The sequence below is a fragment of the Notechis scutatus genome, chromosome 3 (genome assembly GCF_049901735.1).
Source record: "Notechis scutatus isolate UNSWTSFEM ecotype Mainland chromosome 3, rNotScu1.2, whole genome shotgun sequence".
Lineage (NCBI taxonomy): Eukaryota > Metazoa > Chordata > Lepidosauria > Squamata > Elapidae > Notechis > Notechis scutatus.
The window spans coordinates 79,569,275-79,596,431 of record NC_142011.1 but is presented as its reverse complement, the minus strand read 5'-3'; the positions used below and the strand labels follow the sequence as shown (position 1 = coordinate 79,596,431).

The 27,157-nt window shown below is 37.1% G+C and overlaps 2 protein-coding genes across 10 annotated transcripts in view; one reads left to right on the top strand and one right to left on the bottom strand.

The window, feature by feature from the left end:
• Positions 1–19,344, bottom strand: part of SPATA1 (spermatogenesis associated 1) — a 32,682-nt gene extending 13,338 nt beyond the window's left edge. For 2 of the 8 annotated variants that reach the window (XM_026678424.2, XM_087960546.1), the window contains exons 1-8: positions 11,661–13,140; positions 8,467–8,573; positions 7,855–7,972; positions 4,961–5,014; positions 4,536–4,872; positions 3,575–3,820; positions 1,126–1,273; positions 714–774 (exon numbers count right to left, since the gene is read on the bottom strand). In XM_026678424.2, the coding sequence (XP_026534209.2) occupies positions 714–774; positions 1,126–1,273; positions 3,575–3,820; positions 4,536–4,872; positions 4,961–5,014; positions 7,855–7,972; positions 8,467–8,573; positions 11,661–11,696 (1,107 nt within the window). In that variant the 5' untranslated portion in view covers positions 11,697–13,140. Of the gene's footprint in view, positions 1–713; positions 775–1,125; positions 1,274–3,574; positions 3,821–4,535; positions 4,873–4,960; positions 5,015–7,854; positions 7,973–8,466; positions 8,574–10,449; positions 11,554–11,660; positions 13,141–13,997; positions 14,797–19,238 lie in introns of those variants that run through there. The other 6 variants (XM_087960544.1, XM_087960542.1, XM_087960545.1 and 3 more) reach the window with 6 other exon arrangements.
• A 250-nt stretch (positions 19,345–19,594) lies between these two features.
• Positions 19,595–26,183, top strand: GNG5 (G protein subunit gamma 5). 2 transcript variants are annotated; one of them, XM_026678427.2, is made up of 3 exons: positions 19,595–20,152; positions 22,488–22,617; positions 25,618–26,183. In XM_026678427.2, exons 1-2 carry the CDS (start codon positions 20,072–20,074, stop codon positions 22,611–22,613), a joined length of 207 nt encoding a protein of 68 aa, XP_026534212.1. In that variant the 5' UTR covers positions 19,595–20,071; the 3' UTR covers positions 22,614–22,617; positions 25,618–26,183. The 2 variants fall into 2 exon arrangements, with proteins under 2 accessions (XP_026534212.1, XP_087816676.1); XM_087960550.1 differs by having other exon boundaries at positions 22,488–22,636; positions 25,680–26,183.
• The last annotated feature ends 974 nt before the right edge of the window (positions 26,184–27,157 follow it).

The window sequence follows — 27,157 nt, the reverse complement described above, 5'->3', positions numbered from 1 at the left end:
CTACCCTGTTTCTCCAACAATACGGCCTCCCCCAATAGGAAGTCCCAGCATGTTTTATAGGCATGAAATGAAATTAAGCCCCTCCCCCAAATTAAGGCCTATATTAAAACATGCGAAATGGGGGGGAATGGGGGCTTGCCGTTAGGAAGTACTTTTGTTGCACACCCAGATATGGGGCTGCCTGCGTTGACCCCGATCGAAGTGCCCCACCAACGCCGAGGTCAACATCAAGCCGTTGCTGCCCACCCGCCCGAAGATGCAAGCGGGGGTTAAGTCACCCCGAAAAGACGGCCTAGCCATTTTGGGGGCTCAAAAAAAAATAAGACCCGGCCTTATTATATGAGAAACACGGTACTTTAGATTTTGAATGTAGTCCAAAGGGTTTTAGTCCTAAGCAAACAGACATACGCTCGTTCTATCCCTATCTGATACTTCATTATATCTATATTGTATACCTCTATTATATACAGAAACAGGGAGGCAGACAGTACTTACTGTTTGTAATGTATGTCCTACTTCAAAAACACTGCTTTCAAAACAATAGAAAATTGGCTAGATATGAAATGATTAATCACAAGAATTATATGTAATTATAGTAAACCTGTAAGATTTATTATCTTAAGTCAAAATTAATTCAACCCAAGAGACAGAAATGTGTTAACAAACCATTTTAACCAACTTAGTTGTGGTGCTAGACTCCCCTGGGAACATACCTGATTATTCTGCACATTACCAGAGTGAGCAGCAGTCTTGGTAATTCCAGGATGTTGTTGGCTACAGATGAAATCAAGGTAACAGCTACATTAGAAATAAGCTCTGATTAAACTTGTTGGGGTTACAAGTTGCTTTGATTGAGTTATTAATCTGAAAATTAGGATAGTGAAATCAGACTGGAAGAGCCTTTTTGGTGACAAACTGGATTAACAGCAAGTATTCTAAAGGTGCACTAACCTCACACACAGGAAATTAAGCTAGGTGAACTAGTTCCCATGCTTAATTACATTTATCTGGAAGCTAATTAAAGAGCCAGCTTTTTCCATTATTGAATATGTTAGAAGTTCTTATTGTGACTTCAATGAATGACATTGAACACTGTCAGCAGAAATAGCATATTTATTTCCTTACCTACTCTTCTTGGGTGAGTATATTATGTCTCTGTCTTCCAAGGATTTTGGGATTCTAGAATCAGCAGTAGTAGTATGCCTTTCCTTTCCAATCCCTGTCAAATTCCCTCCATTTTTTGTATTTGTATCCAACATGAGAGAAACCTCTTCTGCATCAAAGGTCAAAATATTACCTGTCTGTACAGGAATGTGTATGCACATATACAAATAGAAGAACACAGAGCTTTTACTTTTGTCAATTGCCAACTAACAGCAAAATTGGCTATTTTTTGGTAGTCGTCAAAACAAAAATACTTCCAATATTTTGAATAAATGAGAGTTCTCGAAACACCACATATTTTCTGAATTTGGAAGTTTTTGCAGACATAGTTAAGATTTCATCAGATACATGCAATCCACACCTGGATTTGAAAGATCACCTTTCCTAATTACCGCTACATCGATTGTCTTATAGTTCTCTGCCACTTAGCCTTAGTTTGTTGTGACATGAACCAGACAGCTCTGGTTAGTTCCAAACCCCAAACTACAGAGACAATTCCATTTCAAAACACAATCTCAACTCACAGATTGAAAGTTAAATGTAATCACCTTTTTGCTCTGTTTTGATATCACTACAAGCAATTATTGAAAAAGAGAGAACTGTGGCTATTTCCAATCCTCTAAGCAGCAATGGTTTTAATTAGATGTGGTATTTTACAAGCATTTTAGAGAACTAGACTAACTTTAATATTTCCTTTTGATTGTATAATGTTGCTCTCAGCTTCTCCCCAATTTACGATTTAAGCAATTATCTACAATTAGTTTGTGTATCAGTAGTTGTCCCCCTTAATTTAACTCTCCTGCAGCACAACTTCAAAATGTATAATATAATGTTTCCTGTCTATTAACTTACAGGTGAAGTCAAATGAAATGTCTGTACACAAAGCATGTTTGGGGCAAACTGGAAGGTGCTGGCATAGTCCCTCCATTCTTGTCTTCAGTCAGACAATCAGATGGCCATTTCCACCCCTAGATTCTGCCTTCCAATAAGTGCTATGTAACCTTCCTCAAAAGCCTATTTTTTAAATCAAATCTTTATAAGCTTCCAGCCAGGTGTATGGGTGGGGGGAGGGGAAGGGAGAACAGATGTCTCCCATTTGAAGAAGAAGAGGGGTTCTTGAATTAATGAGATTCCTACATCTCCCTTGACCACTTTTTCATGGCAGTGTTTGCCTCCCTTCTTTCCAAAACTATTTCTGCCCTATGTTTTTCTAAGGTAATGTAAAAAACAAGCAAACCCTTATATAAGAAAATTGCAGAGATGCATTTACAGTTGGTATGTCCCCCCATATGTTTCTTTATTTCACTTTCTTTTGAACTAGAAGGATACCGAAATGAGATACAGGAATAGAGGCAGACAAACCAGCCTATGGAAGCAAACAGAAAATCCCCAAACTATGAAACTGGGTAATAACAATGAACCAACCCTGCCTATACTATAGGATTCCAGTTGATGGATTTTTTTTCTAATATTAGTGATAAGTTGAAAGGAGTGGTAGCAAAGCCAGCCAACTTTATGTATCATGTCAAAAATTAGACATGGTTTAGGAGAGAGTTACAGTAAGCACAATGAAGGCACAGGCAGGATAGAATGAATGATCTGGACAACCAATTTTACGAAGGCATTGTTTTCTGCCAAGTCAAGGATGAATAGTGGTTTAACTTAATGGCACATTAAAATAAATATTATGTATGAAATTGATCCCACAACCTGGTATAAAATGAGGTCTTATAGTCCCTCCAAAGAGCATCTACTAACTGCGATGCATTTATCCATCTGAAGTAAAAAATTAAAATTATTAAAGTACTAGAACAGAGGTAGACAAATGGTTCTCAATCACAATCCAAGTGCAAGACACAATCCTGAGATGAAAAAGTGTTTAAAAACAACTAGTGAAAGATATGTAAAGGAGTCCAGCCCTGCAGCACAGGAGGAGGCGAACACTAAGAAATGGGATGCACGCTGGATTTAAGCCATCAATTTACTGTTTCTGGATTGCATTTTCCTCATTTTTATACAACTGTCATTTACAGAACCTGAATGTAAAATTACAGAACGTAATTTTTCAATTACGTCAAGAGCAAAAATGGTTAGCTCACGTTCCTAATGTGATCTCATTTTAAGGTCACCTAAATATATTTCCAATAAAGGTATCCTTGTATGAAACCTAGATTTATACCACCATTCAAAGAATTTATTGCAATCAACATATTAATGAAATGTTCTTCCACTTGAATTATCAGTATTCTCTATCATCATGTCATAGAAATGCCAGCCAGCTCCTTACAAAATGTATAAATTAGGAGAACAGCAGACAAAATTATAACAGAATAAATCCCTTACACTACTAATAGCAGATACAAATGCAAATACAAAAATTATACGTAATACTTTGTGCCATAAGGTATACCTTTTGTCTTTTGTGAGGTGTGACTTAGTGGACACTGGTTGTTTTCCTCCTTTTCATAGCTCTGATCCATCTTTGGAGATGCAACTGTCTTTCTATATTTTTCATCCTTTCCTGGAATATTATGCCTTTCTTGGGTTGAAAAATCAGTCTTTTTCGGATACATTTTCACTGGTGCCGATTTCTTTACAGGGTGCTGTTTTGATGATGGAGCAGATTCTGTTTTGTTGATGTTACAACTGATTTTTCCTGAAAAGGACGCGATATATATTAATATATACACAGATTGACATAGACAGTATTATAAACTTCAAAGTGCTGTACTATATAAGACCATATCATTTTGATCTTATTACATAAAATAACTTTTTACTTTCTAATATAGAAAGTATATACATTTATATTTATAATCAAAGAAGACATGTTAATAAAATATAAGACAAATCTTTTAGATATCCTATTTTTTTAGAATATATATGAGAAACATAAAACTATCAGATCAGATTAACAAACAGACAAATATATGTATATATGTTTATGTCATGTTCTCATCATGCACTAAATAGTAATAATGATAACAGACAAAAAAGAGCAAAATCCAAGATGCTTATGTAATATGGCAGAGATGTCGGACACTGTCATGAATGATAAATTAGATAAACATAAGGCAATCCAAAAGTTCCATTGCTCACTAATTGACATGTTGCTACAGAATCCTTAGGCACCAAATGTTCCAAAAGCCCATTTTAATCAACTATCTCTGTGCTGTAAATTTAACAATACAGAATTTTAGGAATTGAAACAAAAAAGCAGAACAGGAAACTTTGCTATAGATTTAATAGCAAAACTAGATATATCTTGTTTAAAAAATTAGAATGACTCTTCTTCCCATTAGTGCAAAACATTCATTACCTTATTTATAATTTGACTTTTATAGCTTTCTATTTAAAATCTAAAGTCTCACCTTTCCTTTGTTGTGAGCTATTTTTTCCTTGAATACTTTCATTCTTTTCTTGCTCAGGGCTTTGCTTTTTATGTAGAACTGGAAGAGTTTCCTTTTCATTCCACTCACCAAAATCAGATTTTTCCGGAGTTTGACTGAGATTATTTTTGAAGGAGCTATCCAACATTGTTGAGTTTGGATAAATATCAGGATTTGGAGAAATTAAACTATGTGGTCTTTCATATGATGCAGATGTAAGCACATATTCTGGATTATTATGGTGTTTCTCTGGAGTGGATGACAAAGATGAATAAATACTTTCTATTCCTGGTAACAAATAAAGTTCTGGATGTAAGGCCTGCAGTGTGGAACATGGTAGAAAAAAAACTAAGAACTAAGGATTTTAGCTTTGTTCTTAAATTGAAATAATAATATGCTGTACATACATATGGAGGAGCAAATGATTTCAGCTTCAGTTCCATCTCTTGTTTTGCTTTCACCTTGGAACATTACAACAAAGGCAATATTATCAAAATGCTTTCAATCATCCCATCACCTTTATTTATAGAAATTGGGCAAAATTCCAATTTCACATGAATAAAAACACAATTTTGCCTCATTCTCCTGAAGTTCTGTAAAACTCCCAAAATGTTCAAGGAACAAGGGTTTTGTAGCAGACATCTTTTCTTCTCCAGTACATTATGTCCCAATCATAAAACATTAGTGGTTTAAACGTCATATTCAAGAGTTAGCAGAAAATCATAGACAATAACTGTAAAGGATATTTGTATAAGATTTTATTTGTTTGCTTAAAGAGACGTTTTTGTTATTACATTATTTTATTGATTTTTAATTTTAATTATTGTAACATTTTTTCTTTTCAATGTGATTGTCTAATACATTGTTTGGTGTCACCTTTATCCTTTTTTTAAGAAACAAATTTCATAATGCTTGTTAAAAAAAAAAAAGAAACACTTTGGAAAACTTTAAAGCCCAGTGTAAGTAGAATTAAACAAATGTTTACTCATATAGATATAGCTAGGGTTGCTTTGCAAATTATGCAGCAATGTCAATATTATTAGAAGGGTGCTTATAATATTTGTAAAAGCCCAATTTGAAATGTATAAAAATAAATGGTATTTGTAGAGGAACCCTAAGGCATGTATTTTCAGCAAATTATAGTTTGCAGATTGGGAGCATATCTTTGGAACTTGCAAAATGTCTATTCCCAACTTTCCTTCTCTCTCTTGCAAGAGTTTTTCCTATATAGTTTAGTTTGCCTTTAGTTTGTATAGTTAGCCTTCCCAATTTAGTGCTGTCAAATGTGATGCACTTCAAGATCCAAATTGTCCTAACCGCTTGGAGTTATAAGATATACAGTTCAACATATTTGGATATATAAAATCTGATTTATGTATTATATTCACAGACATGAAACACGATCAACAGAAACTAGTTTCAGTGTAAATTAAGAGTTTAAAATGTGATTTTAAGTGGGTTTTGAATATTGATTAATGTCAATTGTAATTAGCACTAGGTATAATTGACATCAATGAAAATGCAGCACTGTATTACTAAATACAAACCTCTCTGTTCATGAAGCTAACTGCAAAGCCATAACAATTATTTCTGAGAAGTCCGAGATAGTGCCCAAGTAAGAAACTATTTCATTGCTGCTATTGCAGTGAACATGATTGCAACTAGATTCCCTTTGTTGTATAATCCAGTGTGTACCAGTAACCAATCTGTGATGCAGGCATCCGAATGTGTTACTTCTGTGCTTATTTTGAACTTGTTTTCATAAATCACACACAGGATAGTTAGACAAATGAACATTTAGTCAAGGTTAGTCAATGTAGGCAAGTCTAAAGGAGAAATAAGCCTGAATATGATTTGTTTTGACAGTTTTATCAATTGTTACCAGGACCACCACCAGAATCAGATTTTTCAAGCAGTTTTCAAGGGAGATGGATAAAATATGATTGCAGGTTTATTGTTCATATGGAATAACCTGAACAGCATGTGGCAGGTCAGGCAATTTAAAGAAACGTCATATTTCCCACAGCTAAGATCAGAAAAAGAACTGGCAAAAAACAACTGTGACAGGAAATAGCAAAAGCAACACAAATGTCCTTACCAGTGAGTGCTCTAGACCAGTGGTCCCCAACCTTTTTTGTACCAGGGACCAGTTTCAAGCAGAAACACTTTTTCAAGGACCGGGGGAGGGGGAGAATCGAGTTTGGTGGTTTTGCTTGCAGACGTTTCATTACCTGACTAGGTAACATCTGATGTTGTTACCTAGTCGGGTAATAAACGTCTGCCAGCAAACCAAGTTCAGGAGCGCCTCGGCCCTGCCTCCCTCAGCCCCATCCCTCAGGTGTGCCCCTCCCTCCCTCAGGTGTCTGCCTCGTTCCTCTCTGTTGCTCTCTCGCTGCTCCACCAGCCCAGGAAGAAACTGATTCAAAGCGGGGGGTGGCTTTTCCTGTCGCCGCAGCTCTAGACACTCAAAAGAGAAGTAACATTTAACTATTCGGTTTCAGAATTATTACTACTGCATCAGTAATTAAAAACAACACACCACCACCTACATGTTTTTAGAATCTCTTGGCATCTCAAATTAAATTAAATGTATATACCACCCAACTCCCAGTGATTTTTGCTATAGGAAGCTTATATAACCTTTCAACCTCTCTCATGGTACTTATGGAAGTTTTTACTATTCATAGAAAAGCAGCCTTTTAAATGAGAACAAATCTTTAGCTCATTTAGCTTTTTCATTTCCTGTACAAACTATGGTAGTTAGAATTTCTTAATTGATGGATTGCTCTTGCAGTTATATTATGCAACCTTATGGAATTTTAGCATGTAAGTTTTGATACTCATCGTAAAGAGAGATGCCTCATGTGCAGTTCTTTTCCCCAAGCAATAGTTCATCAGGCTTATTCTGAATCTCCTTTTAAAACATTCTTCATTATTTTTAAACATCATTCTGTTACTGAACATAGATATTTTCTTTAAAATTCATGAAAAGGGCTACTGTTCAGAAATCCCCCATTTACATGGTGGTTGGCAATTGCCTATGGACATTCTAATCCATGAAATTCAAGCAGAATACAGGGACATGTTATTTGCTGCCAAGATTAGTTTCAGATGTTTTTTTAAAAGAGGCCTGCACCATGGTTAATAAAATGTCAGAGTATATTCATTGTGTCACACAGTGTTATTCAAAAGTCATTTCTCCAATATCAAATTATTAGTTTTGTTCTAGGTGAGATTCTTGGTTAGATCATACATGTTGATAATCCTGTAGGATAATCAGCAAGAAACATGAAGTACTTACCACCACAAGTTTCTCTCCAATGCATTTTAGAAAGACATACTTATCTATAACTGCATCTTCACCTAGGTACTCTCCAAAGTTTTCTCTCAATGTTTTCAGTGTCATATGAGGTGACACCCTAGAACATCAGATTTTATTGTTGCATTAAAATGGATATGAGATAATGCTTATATTGTGCAGTATTTAGTTTCAGAGAGGTGGAAATATAAAGGGAATAAAACATATATATAGGAGGCACTTGAATGCTAGAACTGAGATATTAACACATACTATGCAATTAGTACTTTTAGCAGCATTCAGGATTACAGCGCAATTTTATTGTCTTGTTCACTTTTATTGAAATAATGAAAAGAATATATAAAATATAAAGTAGCGTGTAGGGCATAATAAGATAACAATACTCTTTGGATGCATACTTGTTAGCTTAAAGCTGTCCCGCACACTCTAAGACTAAATTTACATGGTCTCTGTGGTTTGATATAAGATAGAAAACCAGTTTGGTATAATGTTTAAAGTGCTAATAGAAACCAGAAAACTGTGAGTTCTAGGCTGCCTTAGGCACAAAGCTGACTGAGTAACTGGAAGAAAGTCACCCACTATTATTATTCTCACCTTATAAATCCAGCTGAAAAGAATTTGCTAATAACTTCTACAGAAACAGTATTCAATTTGAAATTCCACACTTCTTCTGGAACATAAAATACATGCAGCTCTAAAAGCTAAAAATATATAAAAAGAAACTGTTTAGTAATTAGCATGGCCAATTTTAATAATGGATTTTACATCTGACAATATATGCCAATGATTTCCTCTTAGGCAAAATGGTGCAAATTATGAGAATACAATCCATCGTGCCATAAATGGACATGTAATTTTTAGAATTTACTTTTTAAATATTTCTCTCAGCCCAAAAATCATATGCAAAAATGAATACTTTTAACAAGTTGCATATAAAAAGTGTACTTCTTGTAAAACTTGTAAAAAAGAATTATTTATTGAAATTGTATACAAAGATGTATATTGGGTTGACAGCAAATAAGCTATTCTGACAGAGATAAACATTTATATGCAAATGAAAATATGGTCTAGAGATGATACTGTTTGTGAGCAATTTGGAACTAGAATCACTTGCATTTATTTTGATTTGGATGTCATAAGGCTTACAGACTTGGTTGGATGAATATTTGATCTCTTTTGTCCAATTAGAAAGAATAATTTAAACCTGAAATTAGACAAGATGAGACCTATTTGATCCTTGTCTTTCTAGGTTATAAAGAAGCAAAAGATGAATGATATGAATAGACCACTTATCAACACTTTCCAACAAAATAGATACCCACAGAACTTTATCAAAAAGTGTCTGACTACTTAACCCTGGTAGACTGACCAGCACAACCTACACAAGCTATGAAAAGGATGACATTACCATAGGCAGAAACAACCAAGACTAATTACAACCACACAGCATCACCATAATAAACCAACTAAAGCTTTCCAATATATCTTAAGTAAACCAAAAGACCCAGCAGCCCAAGAACAAAAACCAGGAGTCATTTACAACATACAGAGTAAGGACTGCAACAGCCACTCTGTAGGATAGATGGGGAGAAGATTAGTAGGGGGACATCCATGAACATCAAGTAATACTCAGAAAACAAACTAAAAAATTTAATTTTTCAACACCTGGACAGATTCAGCCACAGTTTCAAGCCAAATCCAAAAGTGCTAGGGAATCCCTTGGAAGCTTGGCACTAAGACAAACCAGCCATCAATAGACACAGAAACTACATTTATATGTCGTTCAAAAGAGATAACAAAAAGCAAAGGAAACAAAAAAGACCAGAACACATCCCCTCCGGGGACCAATACCCATATACGCAGGGACCACCAATCAAGCAAACAAAAACAAAACCCTTAATCAAGTACTGAGAAAAGCACATGCCCACCGAAAGTGGTAGGGCAAGCTACTACCTATATATAGACAGGGATGAAAGAAACCTCATATTCACTAACACTGATGTTGTCACCTTATTGAGTAATGAAATGTGTGCAAGGAAATAACCAGGCTCAGAGACCACCAAGGACTCCAGAGGTATGTTGTTTTTTTTAATCCCTCCTTGAGCTCTGTCAAGTTGCATCATTCCTAGCCATTGTCCCTATATTCCATTTTTGGACAAAGTGCTGTAATTTTGTTGATGTTCAAGGTCCAGTTTAATCTTTCTGGAGTATCTCAATTTGCCTACCTAAATTCAGTTTATATTTTGCTTCATGCCAGAAAACTGACAAGGAAAAAGCATCCCAATTGGTTCTGACTGATTTCTTAGCAACTTTCCTAATGGTATGAAGTTCCGCAGGTGTAGGGAATAAAAAAACTATTAATAATTGATAATTTATTTTATCCTTCGGGTTTCCCAGGTACAAACTGTGCAATGGTTTCAACTTCAGAACCACTATCTTTCATGTAGATCAGGGGTATCAAACTCACATTACCATGTGACATATTGGGATTTTCCCCTTTGCTAAACCAAGCATGGGCATGGCCAGTGCGTGATGCATCCAGCCCGTAAGTTTCACAGCCCTGATGTAGATTCTTACCAGCAATCAAAGATGCTGATTTAAAAGCACTGCTTATATACTCCTGAAGCAGTACAAGCAATTAATAGTAACTGCTGCATGTTGGTCTAGCTGAAATTTCAGAATTATCTCTGTGGCAGACACATCACACAGTAGTCCAAGAGACTGGACTGCATCCCATTCCTAATGAGTGATACCACTGTCATCTGATCAGATGTGATTATAGTCCTGTAAAGGAGGTGCAGATGTTTCTGAGATAAATCATTCCTAAATAGTCTTTTTGTTGTTTAAGCAAATTATCATAACTTTAGTATTTTGATATCATTCAGAAGTTGACACAGGGAAACAGATAAGAAACTCCACTCTTCCATTCAATCCTTTAAAAATATGTATTTTCCTTAGACTTGAAACTGGTATCGCTAGAAATGTTATTGCCTGTATTCAGGTCCATTATTAGGGATAAGAAATCTGTGGTCAAAGTGTTGATGAACATCAATTCTAAGAATCCTTTCACTGATCATGCTAGCAGGGGGTATTGCAAATTGTGGATCAATCACATTAGAACAATCATACAATCTCTATTCCTTATCTAGATGATACTTTTCCTGCATAATTTCTTTAATATTAAATTAGGAAAACACAGGTTTGACATTCCTGAGAAGCTATTCCTCTTTCTAGTATATTTGTATAATTACTGCTACTAGTGTTGGGTCAAACCCAGCAATAGGGTAACTGTTCAGTGTGGTACTAGAGAACCTGACACTTATGGGATTCTGTTATTAATATCATTTTGTCTCTATTAGTCAAAGAGCACTGCAATCATTCCTGTGTGTACCTAATAGCAGGTGCAACCATATTAATTGAATTATTTCTGACTGCAGGACCATGCCCCTATGCTTAAAGTTAAAATGGTGCCGAATAAAAAAACAGCTATGAAACTAATTATTCTTGCAATCTCAATGGAAGAAAATTGTGGTAATCATCTGAGTAAAAACCATAAAATCTTGATCACTGCCTTTGTCCATAGTTAGCATAAATAAAAATCCTAATAATGTTTTCAAATATTATAGTTTAAAATTAGCTAATATGTGACTCCATTATTGACAATAAGGATTAGAAGCTGAAAGATCTAACAAGTTTTTTTAATATATTTATTCTTATCAACCAACAACAGAAAACATTGCACTATACATAAGATTTATCAGTGGTTATTACAATCCATTATCTCTTACCTCTGAAGTGCATGGTCTGTTTTGATTGGACAGCATATTCCTTGATGTGATTTCTGATTTATACAGAATTCTGGATATCGTTTTTTTAATCACATATTGAATTCCAACTATTGTTTAACACTGTAATGATAAATCCTATAGGTATTTATGTTGCAATATTCCACATTTCAGAATTGTTTCCATATCCTGAAAATTTGGATATAAAATAGGGACAGCTTCAGGGCAGAAAAAACTTTTGCTTCTTGTTAACTGAAAGGAGCCGAACACTTGCTAATGTAGGAACTGAACCACCTTTGAGGTGGCCACTCCCTGTGTAAGTAAAATCACCTTAGTAACATGATGAAGTACCTAGCTAGCACTATGCACATGTGATTTGCTGCAGTAATCCAAATCTGCTATACTTGTACTATCAAGTTGTGTGTTTCAAAAAGTATTCCATAACCTGGGCAGTGCACTAGGGAATGAAAAGTCTTGATCATAACTCCATGTAAATATTTACTCAGCACTATGAAGAATGAAGGGTCTCACTGCTTGTTTTCTGTTCTTTCCCTTCAATACCAGCAGTAATTATATCTAGTTTAATTCACATTGACTAAAATGGACCTATCTCCCTTAGACTGTATACTTGACCAAACAGAAATGAATACCAACCAATCTTAAACACAATATTCTGGTTCATTACAGCATGATCAGTATGTATTTATTTAATTCCCGAACAAAATCTTGCAGAACTCTTAGCAGTGTTGGAAGGAAAATCCATCTGGTTCAGTTCCAAGCTGGGAGAAAGACGCTGGAAACAATATGGAGGCTGATTGGAAAGAAAAATTATTGATGAACAGAACCACACACAAAGACAACATGCAGTTCTGGATCAGCTGAACAAATGGCTGATCTTTATAGTTTCTGTAACTTTGAAGTTTGGGATTTGTGCAATATGGGCTTTGGGTTTCTAAAAGGGTATTGGGCAATTTCTATTTTGGCTAATAGCTTTTATCCTGTGTTGGATCTTGGGTGAGGGGCTGCTTGTTCTAATCCTATCTTTCTGCTTTTGTTAGCTGTCAAACTTTGCTGGAAAGTTTCAATATATCCTGTCTTGAATGGGTTTCTGCCTGCACTATTTGCTTTGCTTATGAATGGAGCCATCTAGATATTTGGTTTCCTCTTTCAATAAGCTCTTTATCTCCTTAAGTGCTGGCATCTGCTGTGGGCTATTAAGAAAGCCTGGGGGCAGCTTTCTGTCTCTAAAAACATGTTCCTCCTTTTCTCCTTTAGGGAAATACAATATTCTACATTTTTTAATATTTACCAAAATATTTCAATCTTCTGGGAGAGGGGTTTCCCACAATAGATTTCAGGAATACAATAATAATTAAAATATCATGGTCAGTATTGAGATATACGTATATATATACTACTAAAAACATATGCAGTAAACCAAAATCCCAAACTCTCTCTGGAAGGCCTCTCTTTTCAACCAATTTGAGGACTAGTGCTGCCATTGGGAAAATCACAGTGGCAATTCTAAGTCCAGCCTCCCTCATCACATGAAAATGGGAATCTACCGTTTACCCAGCAAGACTGAATTAATGAGGCCAATTCTAGTGGGCAAATGCAGTCCTGAAAAATAACTTGGTGCTAAACCTTGGGTCTTATAGGTTAAAACCAGCACTTTAGAAGTCTATGGTGGAAGCCAGGGCAGGTTTCAAAGTAAAGGTGTAATAAATACTACTTGTAGAGCCACCAAATCAACTTTTCCTCTCTTATCAAGTAGAACCATTCATTTTAGAAGCAGAACCACTGCACAACAGTACCACCAATTCCCAATTACTGTCAAGAAGTGTACCAAGGTCACTAACAATAAAGGCCACAGAAAGATCTAAAAGAACTAAAGAGAGGCATATTATCCCATCAATTATATACTGGATCAAACAAAACTATCTGTCCCATGCTCTGACTGACAAGGGTCCAGAAAATCTGTTTCATTTAGTATGCTTTGCAGTTGATTTGTCCTCATTGTCTCAAAAACATTTGTTAGTAAAGAAGTGAGGAGACCAGGAAGTAGTTGTCTAATCTCTCCTGATCTAGATTCTAGAATGTCTTTTAATGAGGGAGCGTACCAAAGCCTCTTTTAAAACTATCAGCAGTGGCTTCTCCTATAAGGTCCTAATAATTTCTCAAATATAGGAATTATCCCCCCTCCAAATGCTTGAAAAAGCCAAGAGGGGCAACAATTCTGCCTCCCTGTAGCAGGGCATCCTAAAGAGCATTCAATCTACTTTCTCAAATCATAAACCAAAAAGGAATACCAGATAACAAGGGAGACAATTTCTTACTCACTGGTGCTGCATGCTTCAGGGATGAGGCGATAAACGGTTTGAAGCGGGTATAGAACTTGGTAGTAAGGCAAATATTCAAACTTCAAATTGGCTACTATCTGGACCATTCCTGAGAGATGTTAACAATGGCTATTATTTATTTGTTGATTTATAACGCACTAATTTTTTACTGCTCAAGATGATATCCATAATGTTCAGTAAGCAGAATGTAGATTACATCCAATGTAGATTAGAACACTATATGGAAAATGAAATTAGTCATTGAAACTCCAAAGAATATCATACAGAAGCAACTAAGTGACACAAGGCAGAAGAACAGGATAAAGAGTATTGATGCATTTGGATTTTGGTGTTTGAAAAGATTCCTGAGAACACTGAGAACAGCCTAGAAAAGAATTCAGTGCCTCATCAAACAAATTAACTGAGTTCTCACTGAAGGTCCAAGTGATAAGACATGTAAAGACTTAATTTAGAGAAGGCTGTAATGCTGGGAAAGGTGAAAGAGGACAACCAAGCAAAGTTGATAAGACATAGTTACAGTGGCAATTAGTGTACATTTAGCAGACTTAAAAGACAAGTTTAAGAATAGGTTAATATGGAGGAAATATATGTAATCACTAAGAGAACACTGACTTCATAACACATATTACATCTCATACCAGAATTCTCAATAAAAGTAGTTAAGGAATACAAGTACAAGAATTCAACCACATCCATTCCCAGCTTGTAGGCTTTTCACAGCCATGACTGGTACATGAAGAACCAAAATATTCAATTAATCAGTTTGGTGTGGGTCTTCTTATGAAATGATACACAGGCTAGATGTGCTGTGCTAGTTGTAGATTAACTATAATCTTCTGATTAAATCTCAAGTTACCTAGGGTTGCACAATACACTTCAGCTTCTAATTGTATTTACAAGCAACATAGCAACATTCATGCAATTCAGTAAGCCAAAGCCAACTTCATTATTAATTAGTAATGTTTTGTGAATCATGCTAAAATTTGTTTAAAGCCTGAACTGAATGAAGCTCACAATCTATTGACATAATACACTTCTGGTCACACACACATTTTCATTTCAATTTAGGGCAGTGGAAATGTTTAATAATACTATTGTGAAATATTTTTGTTATTGCCATTTCTGTCAGTTAAATAATTGTTGAGCTGTTCTCTCAGTAAATCCAGAGATGTATTGTTGGTACTATAATGAATAGTAGCAGGAAGGACTTGATTTCAGCTCAAGTGAGGCTATTGTTAAAACTGCCACTTAACCTTAAACGTCTGGGGTTTAAAAAAGTGCACAAGGGGTTTGCTTTCACATAAATGTGTACAAGATTATACTGACCAATGGAAGGGAAATAAATCATAGCCTTGGCATTCATGAATTCTTTTAAACTGAAATTTATTTATTTATTTATTTTATTTATTTATTTGATTTGCCAATTGTTTACAAGATAATAAGTATAAATGTATACATAGTTGTGAATACATGAAATGGTTACATATAAGAAAAATAAAAGAATAAGAGAAACAATAGGACAGGGACGGTAGGCACGTTGGTGCGCTTATGCACGCCCCTACAGACCTCTTAGGAAAGGGGTGAGGTCAATAGTAGACAGTCTAAGGTTAAAGTTTTTGGGGTTTGGGGAAGAAACTACAGAGTCGGGTAGAGTATTCCAGACATTGACCACTCTATTGCTGAAGTCGTATTTCCTGCAATCAAGTTTGGTGCGGTTTACTTTGAGTTTGTATCTATTGTGTGCTCTTGTGTTGTTATGGTTGAAGCTGAAGTATTCATTGACAGGTAGGACATTGCAATGTATGATTTTGTATACTATGCTTAAGTCAGACCGAAGACGGCGTAATTCAAGGTTTTCTAGTTCTAGAATTTCAAGTCTGGTGGCATAAGGTATTCTACAGCGAGTAGAGGAGTGGAGAACTCTTCTTGTGAAATATTTCTGGACTTTCTCAATTGTGCTAATATCAGATACGTAGTGTGGGTTCCAGACTGATGAACTGTATTCGAGTATTGGTCTAGCAAATGTTTTGTATGCTCTGGTTAGTAGTGTGATATTACCAGAGAAAAAGCTACGTAGGATTAGGTTAACAACTCTTAATGCCTTTTTGGCTATGTAGTTGCAGTGTGCTCTAGCACTTAGATCATTAGAGGTGAGTATTCCAAGGTCCTTTACAGAGCTTGGGTCATCAACAAGATCTTGACTATTCAGCTTGTATTTTATTTTCTGATTTTTTTGCCAATATGTAAGACAGAGCATTTATTTGTTGAGATTTGAAGTTGCCATTTGTTTGACCATTCGGATACATAGTCAAGATCTTTTGTAGGGTAGCAGTATTGTCTGTGGTATTGAACAGCTTTACATCATCAGCGAAGAGAACGCAATTGCTCTTAATATGATCACAGAGGTCGTTTATGTAGAGTATGAAGAGAGTTGGTCCTAGAACACTGCCTTGGGGAACACCACTATTGACAGGTACTGGATTTGATAGGACGCTCCCGATTTTGACCATTTGTTGTCTGTTTGACAGGAATGCTTCTATATCCAGTTATTCAGTTGTCCAGAGATACCATAGGATTTTATTTTTAGGAGTAGTTTGTCGTGTACCACTGAATCAAAGGCTTTACAGAAGTCTATGTAGATTGCGTCTATTGTTTTGCCCTGGTCGAGTTGTGTCGTCCATATGTTTTTGCAGTGTAAGAGTTGCAGATTACAGGATAGTTTTTTCCTGAAACCAAATTGTTTACTGGAGAGTAGGTTATTTGTCTCTAAGTGAAGGATGATGGATTGGTTAATAATTGATTCCATGACTTTACAGGTGACGCAGCATAAGGAGATTGGCCTGTAGTTTTCAACTAGGCTTGGGTCTCCCTTTTTGAAGATGGGGATGACTGTGGCTTGTGACCATAGGTTAGGCAAGGAGCTGGTTCTGAAAGATTTTTCAAAGATTATGCTTAGAGGTTTGGCTATGGCAGTGGATAGCTTTCTTAAGAAGTAGGCACATATTCCATCCGGTCCAATAGATAGAGATGGTTTTAGGTTGCGTATTGCTTTTTCAACATTGTCTTCTGTGAAATCGATATGTATTAGATCATTGTTGTTATCTGTGGTACGGCTAGGAAATATTGGGCATGATCCATTGCTGTTTACAAATACTGAGCCGAAGAATGTGTTAAAGATGTTGGCTTTAATGGTGTCGTCGTTGCAGTCTTTACCATCAGGTCCTATCAAGGGAGGGATGGACCTTGAGTCTTTTAGTTTGTTGTTTACAAAATTGTAAAAAGCGCGGGTGGAATTGGTGCTTAGAAGGTTTTCCTCTTGTTTAATGTGATAATTGGTGCATTCGGTCTTTATCTGGTGGCATAGATTTTTGTATCGGTTTTTGAAATTGGCAACGTGACCAGATTTGTTTTTCCGCCAGAGTGATCTCTTTTGGATTGAAGTTTCCTTATTGATATGGGTAATCTGCTTTTTGTTTTGTTTTGGGAGTTGTTGTTGGTACATATAGTTTGATGACTCTTTTGACTTCAAGTAAAAATATGTTATAATGGTCTTCAACGGTATTGCATCCAGTGAATAGAGATTGCCAATCAAGGGATGAGAGATCGTTGTCTATAAGATCATAGTTGCCTTTTTGAAGTTACAATAGGGGATTACATCATTGTGGTGATTTTTGTGTGGATGTATGTTGAGACAAAAGTCGATCATATTGTGGTCACTACTGGAAAAGGGTTCTTTAGATTGTATTCTGTAGATTAGGTTCAAACTGTTGCAGAAGATGAGATCGAGGCAGTTGTTTAGTCTAGTGTTGTTGGTTACTAGTTGTTCCAGTCCCAGATTTGTAATAGCATTGTAGAAGGTTGTGTGTATGATTTCAGTTGTACAATCATTTAGGGTCCAGTTAATATGAGGTAGATTGAAATCACCAAGAAGGATAAAAGGGTATGGGCAGGATGCAGCCCATGTTAGTAATGTATTTAGCTTGTTTACATGTTCGATGTCATAATCAGGTGCTCTGTAACATAGTAAGAATCGAATTGTGATATTTGAGGATAGTTCACAGATGATGGTTTCAGGAAGGGCAAACTCCTGGGTAACTTGGATATTTTTTAGATGTAAGGATTTTTATAGAATATAGCAACTCCACCTCCTCGACGATTTTCACGATCTGATCTGTAAACATGATAGTCTCTTACTGTGGTAATGGAGTCGGGAGAGATGCATTGAGCCATGTTTCACAGACAAATATAATGTCGAAGTTAGCCATATTTAGGAGGAAGAGAAATTCAGGTATTTTATTCACGAGGCTTCTTGCATTGAGTAGTTTGCATTTAAGGCCGGCAGTAGTTGGAATTGAGGTAGTTGGGGCGTGCGCCTAGTCTTGGGTGATGGTGGATGGGTTGAGGTAGGGTTGTGGTTGAATTGGTAAAAGTTTAAGCAATTTGCACTAAAAAAAAAAAGAACCTGAAGAAAGGAAGAGGAAAACGAAGTTTATTTCTTGAAGTTACTCCTTATTGAGGTATGTGTAGCAAAACCTTCCCCCAAACCTTGGGCAGTCTTCCACCATGCTGAGCTAGATTGTGGTTTAGTAATATCTGGTTTTGACCCTAAGTGTTACAAGGTGTGGAACGATGTAGGATTCTTATCTATTAGCTTATTGCCTTTAAACTCCATCTCGATGACTTCGAAGAAGAGTCCAAACCTCCTCCTCTAAAAGCCGGCCTCACAACCGCCGTTCACCCATTAGGGTAGCATGACGGCTTCCCACGTAACAGGAAGTTGGCTTGTATCTTCGCTTCACTCTGCTCGTGCCCGAGAGCCGTTGAAAGTGGCGGGAGACAAAAAAAAAAAAAAAAGAACGGGGTGGGAAAATTAAACAAGGAGGTCCCGTTTCACGGTGAATCTCAGCTATGCGCGGCCACTGCTGCGACGGGTGGCAAGGGGAAGAAAAAGTGAATCGTTACCCAGCGGGCTCTCCGCCTCGCCTCTGGGTTACAGATCAAACATTAATTTAAGTATTTCATTCGGGAAAACCTTGTTTTTCCATTGCAGAACAGACTTAACAGCGCGGGCCCGTTGGAAATGAAAGTGCAGAGATTATAATAAAACAATTACAGACAATATTTGCAGTGGCAGCGGAGCTAGCCACCTAATCTTGCATCTCCCCTCCCTCCCGGCTGCGTGGATGTCTGTAGTTCTGAAAAGTGGAAGTTTAGAACAAACCTACAAATGCAGCCGTTCGCAGGTTATCGGTGACCGATTGGTAATTTTCCCGTCCCAAGCCTCCCAATTTTTGCACCGCTTTTGAGACGCGCTCACTCGATTGCACACACACACAAAACCAGCCTTGTGCCATCTAATTGGCAGGCAAATAGAATATCCAGCTGGTTGTTTGCACTGACTGCCAAAGAGGCTGGGGAGAGAATCCACACGCCAATTTTAAATATATAGTGTTGTTGCTTGAATGTGGACGAATTTACAGGCTCGCCCACCAGCCAACATTAGCGACGTAATATAAAGATAGCCGACTCCATGCAATTTTTTTTTCAGCAGTTCGCTCCCCCTCCCCAATTCTGGCAGTACAAAACACGCCTTCATGACCGAGGACGCTCCAAAGTTACTAGCGAGAAAGCCGAAGAAAGAGCATCGCGCAGCCGCGTCCCACGACCAGCAAAGACGCGACCGACTCCGCTCTTTTTTTTTCCGCCTTTCCAGACGGGACTCGAAGCCCCGCCCCGTTCAAGCTTCTCAAACTTAAGTTTCCAATGGGCAACTTTGACTTCCGCTTCGGGGTAGGGTGGGGAGCGCGGGGACGAGTTTGCGCAGGAACCCGCCAACGCGCGCTGCGCACGAGTCTCTTTTCCTCTCACCCCCCACCCCGCTCTCGAGAGTCTATGGGCGGAGGAGTTTTCCAAGCGCCGGAAACTTGTCCGAAAGTTCCGAGAAACCCCCTCCACTCACCCGCCAACTCCCCCCACAGCGACCCGCCCGTTTGCCATCAGCAGCGCTTTTAACGGTTTCGACGTCGCGCGGAGTTGAAATTGAGGGAGGGGGCCATGTCCGGCGCCTCCAACGTCGCCGCTATGAAGAAAGTAGTGCAACAGCTGCGGCTCGAGGCCAGCGTGAGCCGCGTGAAGGTGAGCCCCGCAGTGGGGCGGAGACCAGGCCGCCCGTCCGTCGGAAAGCCTCGGCCGCCATTAGCGCACCTCAGGGAGGATGCTGCGTGGGCACTCGGTCGCGGAGCCGCCTCCGAGACTTTTACTTCCTTTCTCGGGCCTGAGGAGACCTGAGGAAGAGTGCCCCGGGGCTTGTACAGAGTGCCTTTTCTTTTAAAGTACTTCTTTAAAGGGTGACCCTAGGCTAGGGATTCATGAGGGACCCTCTTAGAGGCGTCCGCGAAATCGAAATTATTCGTCAATTTAGTTTCAAAAATCGGGCAACTTAAGGGAAGTAAATGCGCCAGTTTAAAGTTTAATACATTAAAACTAATCCACGCAAACAAAAGCTCTTTGGGTTTCTCCATAATTTTTAAAGGTGGGAAAGGATCCCTAGAGATAAAAGTTGAAGAAACACTGGCCTATGAAATGCCGTACAATTTAACTCCGGTTTAAGCCACAGTGTGTGCGGCCCCTCCCTGCCAAGGCAAATTTAGCCCGGCTGCTCTTGGATTTTATCATAAACACATTTTATGATGTATGGACACCCTCCCCCCCCCCCAAATCGTATTTTCCCCCAAGCTGTGGGAGTTGGAGTGAGGGCACCGTGTTGCCGAAGTGGGTCCCTGTCGCATAGTCCCGTTTTCCGCTTGGATCAAGTTTTGCTGATTCTGATCCTTTTGCGGGTTCGTTTATAGGGTTTCCCCGTTTAGGTTTGGGATCGCTGTGAAGGAAAGGACGCAATTTGTCATCTTGATCTGGAGCTTTACTCTTCAGAAGAAAAGAAAAGAATAAATGCCATCTGGCAAACACAACTTGGGACTCCACCCTTGTTGCAAAATGGGGAGTGAGTTAGGAAAAGCTTTCGGAAGGAAGAATTCTTTGCTGGGTTTTGTTTTTCAAACCTAAATCAGAACATTCTTCATTAATTAGAAACGATTGTAATAATGCAGCTTGCCCTCAAAACCTGAATTGTAACACATTTGCTTTCTTCATTAATCAAGAAGGTTCATAATAAAATAATACTACTTGCTAACACACCTGAGACTTAAGCACCTGAGACCCTTCAATTCCTTTACAAGAATTCTGAAGATCAAAAAAATGTCACATTTGACAATAGCCAAACATGGCTTTTAATATTGAAAGTTAGCTTGTTGAGCTGAACTTTTAATATACTTTAGTAAACTGACTAAATTTTCATTTGATGTTCTATCGAGAACAATATGTTCTGGAACAAATATTGCAGTCTCTGATTATTACTTTGGGATAGTCAGGAAATGACATACAACACCTGCAACTGTAAAAGACGTTATTTAAAAGCTGGTGATTTTAAAAGGCTGAATCTGGAAGTTATATCAATTAGCAGGAATCTTATGAGATTTTGGGGGATTCCTGCCATTGACGATAAACATGGTCTGGTTGTGAAGATGTTTTTGTATGAAGATAGGGTATGAATTTGACAATCCCAAATGTTCTTATATACTGTTAATGGGATAATTTTGGACAATTTTGTAATTAATCTACTGTACATATAGTCTTTGACTTATGATCATAATTGAGCCTGGAATTTGAGTCATAAGTTGTTGCAGTCATAAATTGAGATATCGTGTAGATTTGAAGTTAATCATTCTTCTATAGTTGTTAAGCAAACACAGCGGTTAACTTGGGTGTCAAACTGGATTTCAGCATTGTAGTTGTCCTCCATGAGCAGGCCAGTGAGGAGGGTGTTGGAGATGGGGAAGATGCTTCATGCAACACTGCTGGTTAAAATGTGGCACAGGAACGTGTGGCTCTCCTGTGCTCTGTTTTGGTTGCCAGAGCTATAGGAAGCCATCCAGGCCCAAAACGGGGCACAGGAGGGCCATGCGCAGCCTCCCATGCCCTGTTTTGGCTGCCAGAGGCACTGCGGCCCAGTCCTTTGCTATTTCCGGGCTGGCCCAAGAGCCTTGAATTTGACACCTCTTGAGTTAACTGAATCCATTTTTCCCAATCAGCATTTTTTGCCAGTATCTGGAAATAAACATGAGAAACTGGCAAAAAGCAAATTTTGATCACATGATCCCAAGATACTGCAAACGATTGTCAAGTTTGGCTCAAAATGTGATACATGACTGTGTCTGCAGCTGCTGTAACTGCAAAAATTGTAAGTAGCTCTAGGTAGGTCAGTTGTAACTTTGAATGGTATTAAATTATTGGTTATAAGTTAAGGCACACCTGTATAGTCATTGTCACTTTTTTGATGTCTGAGCAGTTTCATCATTTGTTATTATATTAAAATCAATTATTACATTGTGTAAATGTGATTTTCTGTTCATAGGTTTCACAAGCTGCAGCTGATCTGAAGCAGTTTTGCCTTCAAAATGCACATCATGATCCTTTATTAACAGGAGTTTCATCAAGTACAAATCCATTCAGACCACAGAAAGTCTGTTCTTTTCTCTGATTTGGTGAGCCACTAGAATCTTTCTCTTGTAAAGCTTTATAAAGTTAACTATGACTTCACTTTCCCTAAAGCAGGGGTAGTGACCTCTGGACTTTTTCCCCCTTTGTAACCTTACACACATTGTTGCTTGGTCATAGTTGTAAAAGTAATCAGAAATTCTGTTTCTGGAAACAGGAAATAAACACAAAATAAGTAGAGAGGCGTATTTTTTTTTAAAAAATTTCCCCACATCTCCTTAAAACCTAGAGAATCATAGTCTGATTTATGTGTCTCCTAAAAGGCATTAAGTGTTGGTCTTTCTAGCCATCCAAAGGTTGCTACCCTTGTCCTCAGGTTTAGTAGTTCATGACTTATCCTTCAAAATATGTCAAATGTTTCCTGTAAGCTGATTTTATACAGGACTTCTGGGAAGTAAGTCCCTCTTTATTCAGCACTTACTTCCTTATAAGTATCAGATTGTATCATAAGTTTTTACTTAAATTTGTAGTTAACAAAATATCATTTTTATTGAATGATACATGACCAGTATTTCACAATTTATTACAATTTTGAATACTGAAATACAGTCTTTCACAACAAAGTTCATTCTTATTTAAAGAGGTAAAGAATCCTGAATGTTCCTGGTTTGCAATAACTACATACCAAATACCTGTAATATTTTATAATAAGTAGTTGGAAATCATATTCTACTAGGAAGTTTTTCCCCCTAATCTAGTCTAAAACCCTGGGATTTCCTGCTGGTTTCCCAATCAGGTGGTATCCAGGTTTAACTGTTTAAGCATCCATCAGGCTTGGCTAGGTGCCTTCACCTGATCTCTTATAGAAATTGAATATAAGTAGTCCTTGACTATGACTATTTGTTTAGAATCATAACTTTGATGATGGCACTGAAGAAATGGTAGTTATGACCAGGTTCTTGGACATTTGGCTCTTGGTGTTTCCATTATCATGGGATTGTAATATGGATACACTGTAACAGATTCACACTGAAGCAGGAGCAGTTGGAGCTCCCTGCAATAATGTGATTGTCATTTGCAACCGTTACTGTCAGCTTCCCCAGAAAGACAATGGGGAAGGCGACAGGGAAGGTCACAAGTCATTGAGGTCAGCCTCCTCCATTTGCACATCCTCCCTCAGCCCCTCTGCTTGCGTTGACCACTTGTTCACGTCCTTCCACATTTCCCAACCCATGCTGCATCTTGTTCACTCTTTGCATTCTGCCTGACCTGTGCTTTTGTGCTTCCTGTCCAACTCACAAAACACTTCCATGCACCCTTCCCAACCTGTACCTCTCACACATAGCCTAGTCCCATCTTCCTTGATCTGCATTGTGTCTGTCGTTTGTCCCCTTATGTGCCCCCTCCGACCTTCCCCCATCAGCGGTATCCATTTATCTGCCTGATGGCCTAGTTGGTCTTGTAGGTCCACTGACTTAGCTGTGGGAAGTCAAGAGGTATTTGCCTCAGCTAACCACTGTGGGATTCAGTTAACCATAGCAAACTGGACTGCAGAGATTGCCATCATTAACTGATGCAATTGTGTTCTCCAACATCACTTAGCAATGGAAATTTCAGTCCCAATTGCCATTGTAAGTCCAGGATTATGGGCAATTTGAACCCTGGTAGTGGTTTTTATACAATGTGCCCATTTTGAATTTCATGATTCATTGGTTTTCTTTAATTGTCCTTTTATGCCATCAGTTAATAGTTTTCTGGATGGTATTTTGTCACCTCTATTGACCTCTACTTCTAAGTTTCCTGGCAGACCAAACATATCCTATGGTCTATTTTTTCTCACATATCTTTAAAACTCTGACAATTTATTTCAGACTTTACATTATTGGGAAACATAATGAAAGGTGACTATTATACCTAAATCTACTTAGAAACAAATGATATAATCCAGCAATTTTATAAAATATTGTGTATTATAGTTATACTTTATAATATTTTAAATGGATAATTTTATATGAATACAATTTTTAACTGAAAGTTTTTTCTTTATACCAAATTAGCTTGTAAATTAACAATTTAATCTTTAGTGAATAACATCTTGGCTTGTATTTCAGTGCTACCTTTTTTTTTCCTAATTACTTTTTTCCATGTAAACCTATTACAAAACTGTGTTTTGGTCAATGACTAGAATAGAGATATCCTGTTTTTGTTGATATGCAATCATCTCAATCATACAAAATCTACTTGGAGATTATCTTAATATTCCCCTTTCCAATTAAATAAGAAATACTCCTCCCATGAGGACTGAACAAATATATAAAAATATGAATTTGAGTATTCACTTATTACTGAATAGGACAATAATGGAGGTGGCACAATCTCATGTTTGTATGTTTTTAAATAAGCCCTTGCTGAATATTCTTAAAGATTGGAATTACATATGAGGGTATTCTGTTAATGCCTCTTTATGGGATTTTGTTAACAGCAATTTAAAAATTATGTGGTCACTATGTAAGACATAAGTATGCTCATCCTGACCTAAAGTAGTATTGGACAACCCAACAAACTGAAAGCATTTCTGGTTTGCTGAAAAGAAACCATTTTGGCTGGTACTTTGACCATTTTTCCCATATGGACTGTCTTCCCCTTCTAATTTGTTCCTTGGTGAAGTAAAAATGAGTGTTTCTGTAAAAAAGCATGGAATAACTCATTTTCTGTCCCCATCTCTGTATCTGAAATACACATCTACACAAAGGGGAAAGGGGAATTAGGAGCCCCATTCTGTGCTGTTTTAGTGTCCTCTCTCTTGGTTTAGAAGCCAATAAAGGGAGTAAATAAGTTTAACCACAATGTAATGTTCACTTCTGTTAGCTTGCATTCTAAATGAACATGGCCAGAAACTGATTTCTGTGGCTTATATTGATTTGTTGTATTGTATTGCAAACTATTAAAATTTTGTCATAAGTTTAAACATTTGAATGTAAGTAACATACAATTTAAATGTTATGCTTTACTTTGTTCAACAAGTTTGTATATTCTATTTCTTGCAGATCTAACAACTTTTCCTAGCTGATTATGTTGAATATGGAAATGAAACAAGATGGCTTGGAACCTGATTATGTTGAATATGGAAATGAAACAAGATGGCTTGGAACCTGTACAGAAACTTTGTATTAATGTGCCAACTTTGAGCTTGTAAAATTGCTATTGTTTCAAACCCCTTTAAATCTACCTCTCTAACAAGCTGTATGCTAGTTGCTATTACTCTATCCTGAGGGAATCAATTTTATATTCAAGCAATAAAGAGTTGACATGATTTTGAATGTTAGTGTAAAGTATTTGAACTTGTCCTAATACTCTGAATTGTGTATCCAAAGCTTCACTTATTCTAAAAATATGTAAAAGTTAGTGCATTTTGTAAAAAATATTCCTGCTTTTCCAAAACAATACCATCTTTAAACAAATTAATGGTTTACAGTCAATATGGTTCTTGTTCTACTTTAGTTATTATGTAGTCATAACTAATTTGGAGTAAGCTGTATTTGCCTCTAGAAGCATCCTAAATTGTGAATATCCTTCTATAAAACTAAATAAATAAATGCCTTGTTATACACTATTTACCAATCTAATACAATTTTGTTTCTTTTCTGTTTTACATCAAGCTAGAGTGGCATAAATTAGTCAAAAAAGAAACCAAAAGATTAAAATTGATTACTAAATACATAACATAGAACAATATTGTGTAGATTTCTAAAATAGTTTCAAAACAAACTGCATAATCTTAAATAACTGGCTGTATATAGTTTTTCTTATTTACAGGTGCATAATTATCATGCCTGACAGGTGAAAGCAAGATCTGAGTTAACCAAGCTATCAGTTTATATTAAGTGCAGAGGTGATGCTCAGTTGAGTATAACATTAGTCTGAAACAATTATTCTGTGGAGACCATTGATTTAATTTTCTGACCTATCTGAACAGTGACTTTTAAAGTATAGTTCAGTTTTATATCTTCTTGTGCTATATCCATCATCAGACGTTGGCAATCCTATTTTTATCAACAGCTGCACAAAAAAGTATAGAGCAGGATAGAAAAGATGTAGCATCTGATAAGCCTGTTTTTCAATCTTAGGCTTATGTCATGACTGCAGAAGACCTTTTTCATTTTGAAGAATGCTGTTCAAGCTTTCTTTATCCTTGTTTTTACTTAAGTGGTTACATTCCAGCTTTCATGTAAATTAGATTTGAGGTATGGGGTATTCCTTCCGAAGTTATCAGTGGTAAATTAATGAGTAGTTTGCTGACAACCATGATCTTGGTTTTTTTGAGTGTTAAGCTTCAAGCCGTATTTTTCAGATATTTCTGTGATGTTGATGAGGAACTGAAGTGTTATATATAAAATATTTTTTCTTTGTATATTTGGGGGTCAATTAGTGAAAAATGGGGAGTATACAGTTTACCATTGTGTCCAAACTAGAAACGGCTTTGTTGTACCTACATGTGTGTAAACAAATATTAATGCATTTAAGATTAATCTGTAGATTAGAATTGCATATGAACTGAGTAATATTGGTCAGATTACATTCAAGAGA

Excerpts from the sequence above, each read along its gene's own strand:
- GNG5 (XM_026678427.2), top strand. The coding sequence starts at position 20,072 with ATGTCCGGCGCCTCCAACGTCGCCGCTATGAAGAAAGTAGTGCAACAG. Across the intron at positions 20,153-22,487 it reads CCAGCGTGAGCCGCGTGAAG|GTTTCACAAGCTGCAGCTGA; the intron begins GTGAGCCCCGCA and ends TTCTGTTCATAG.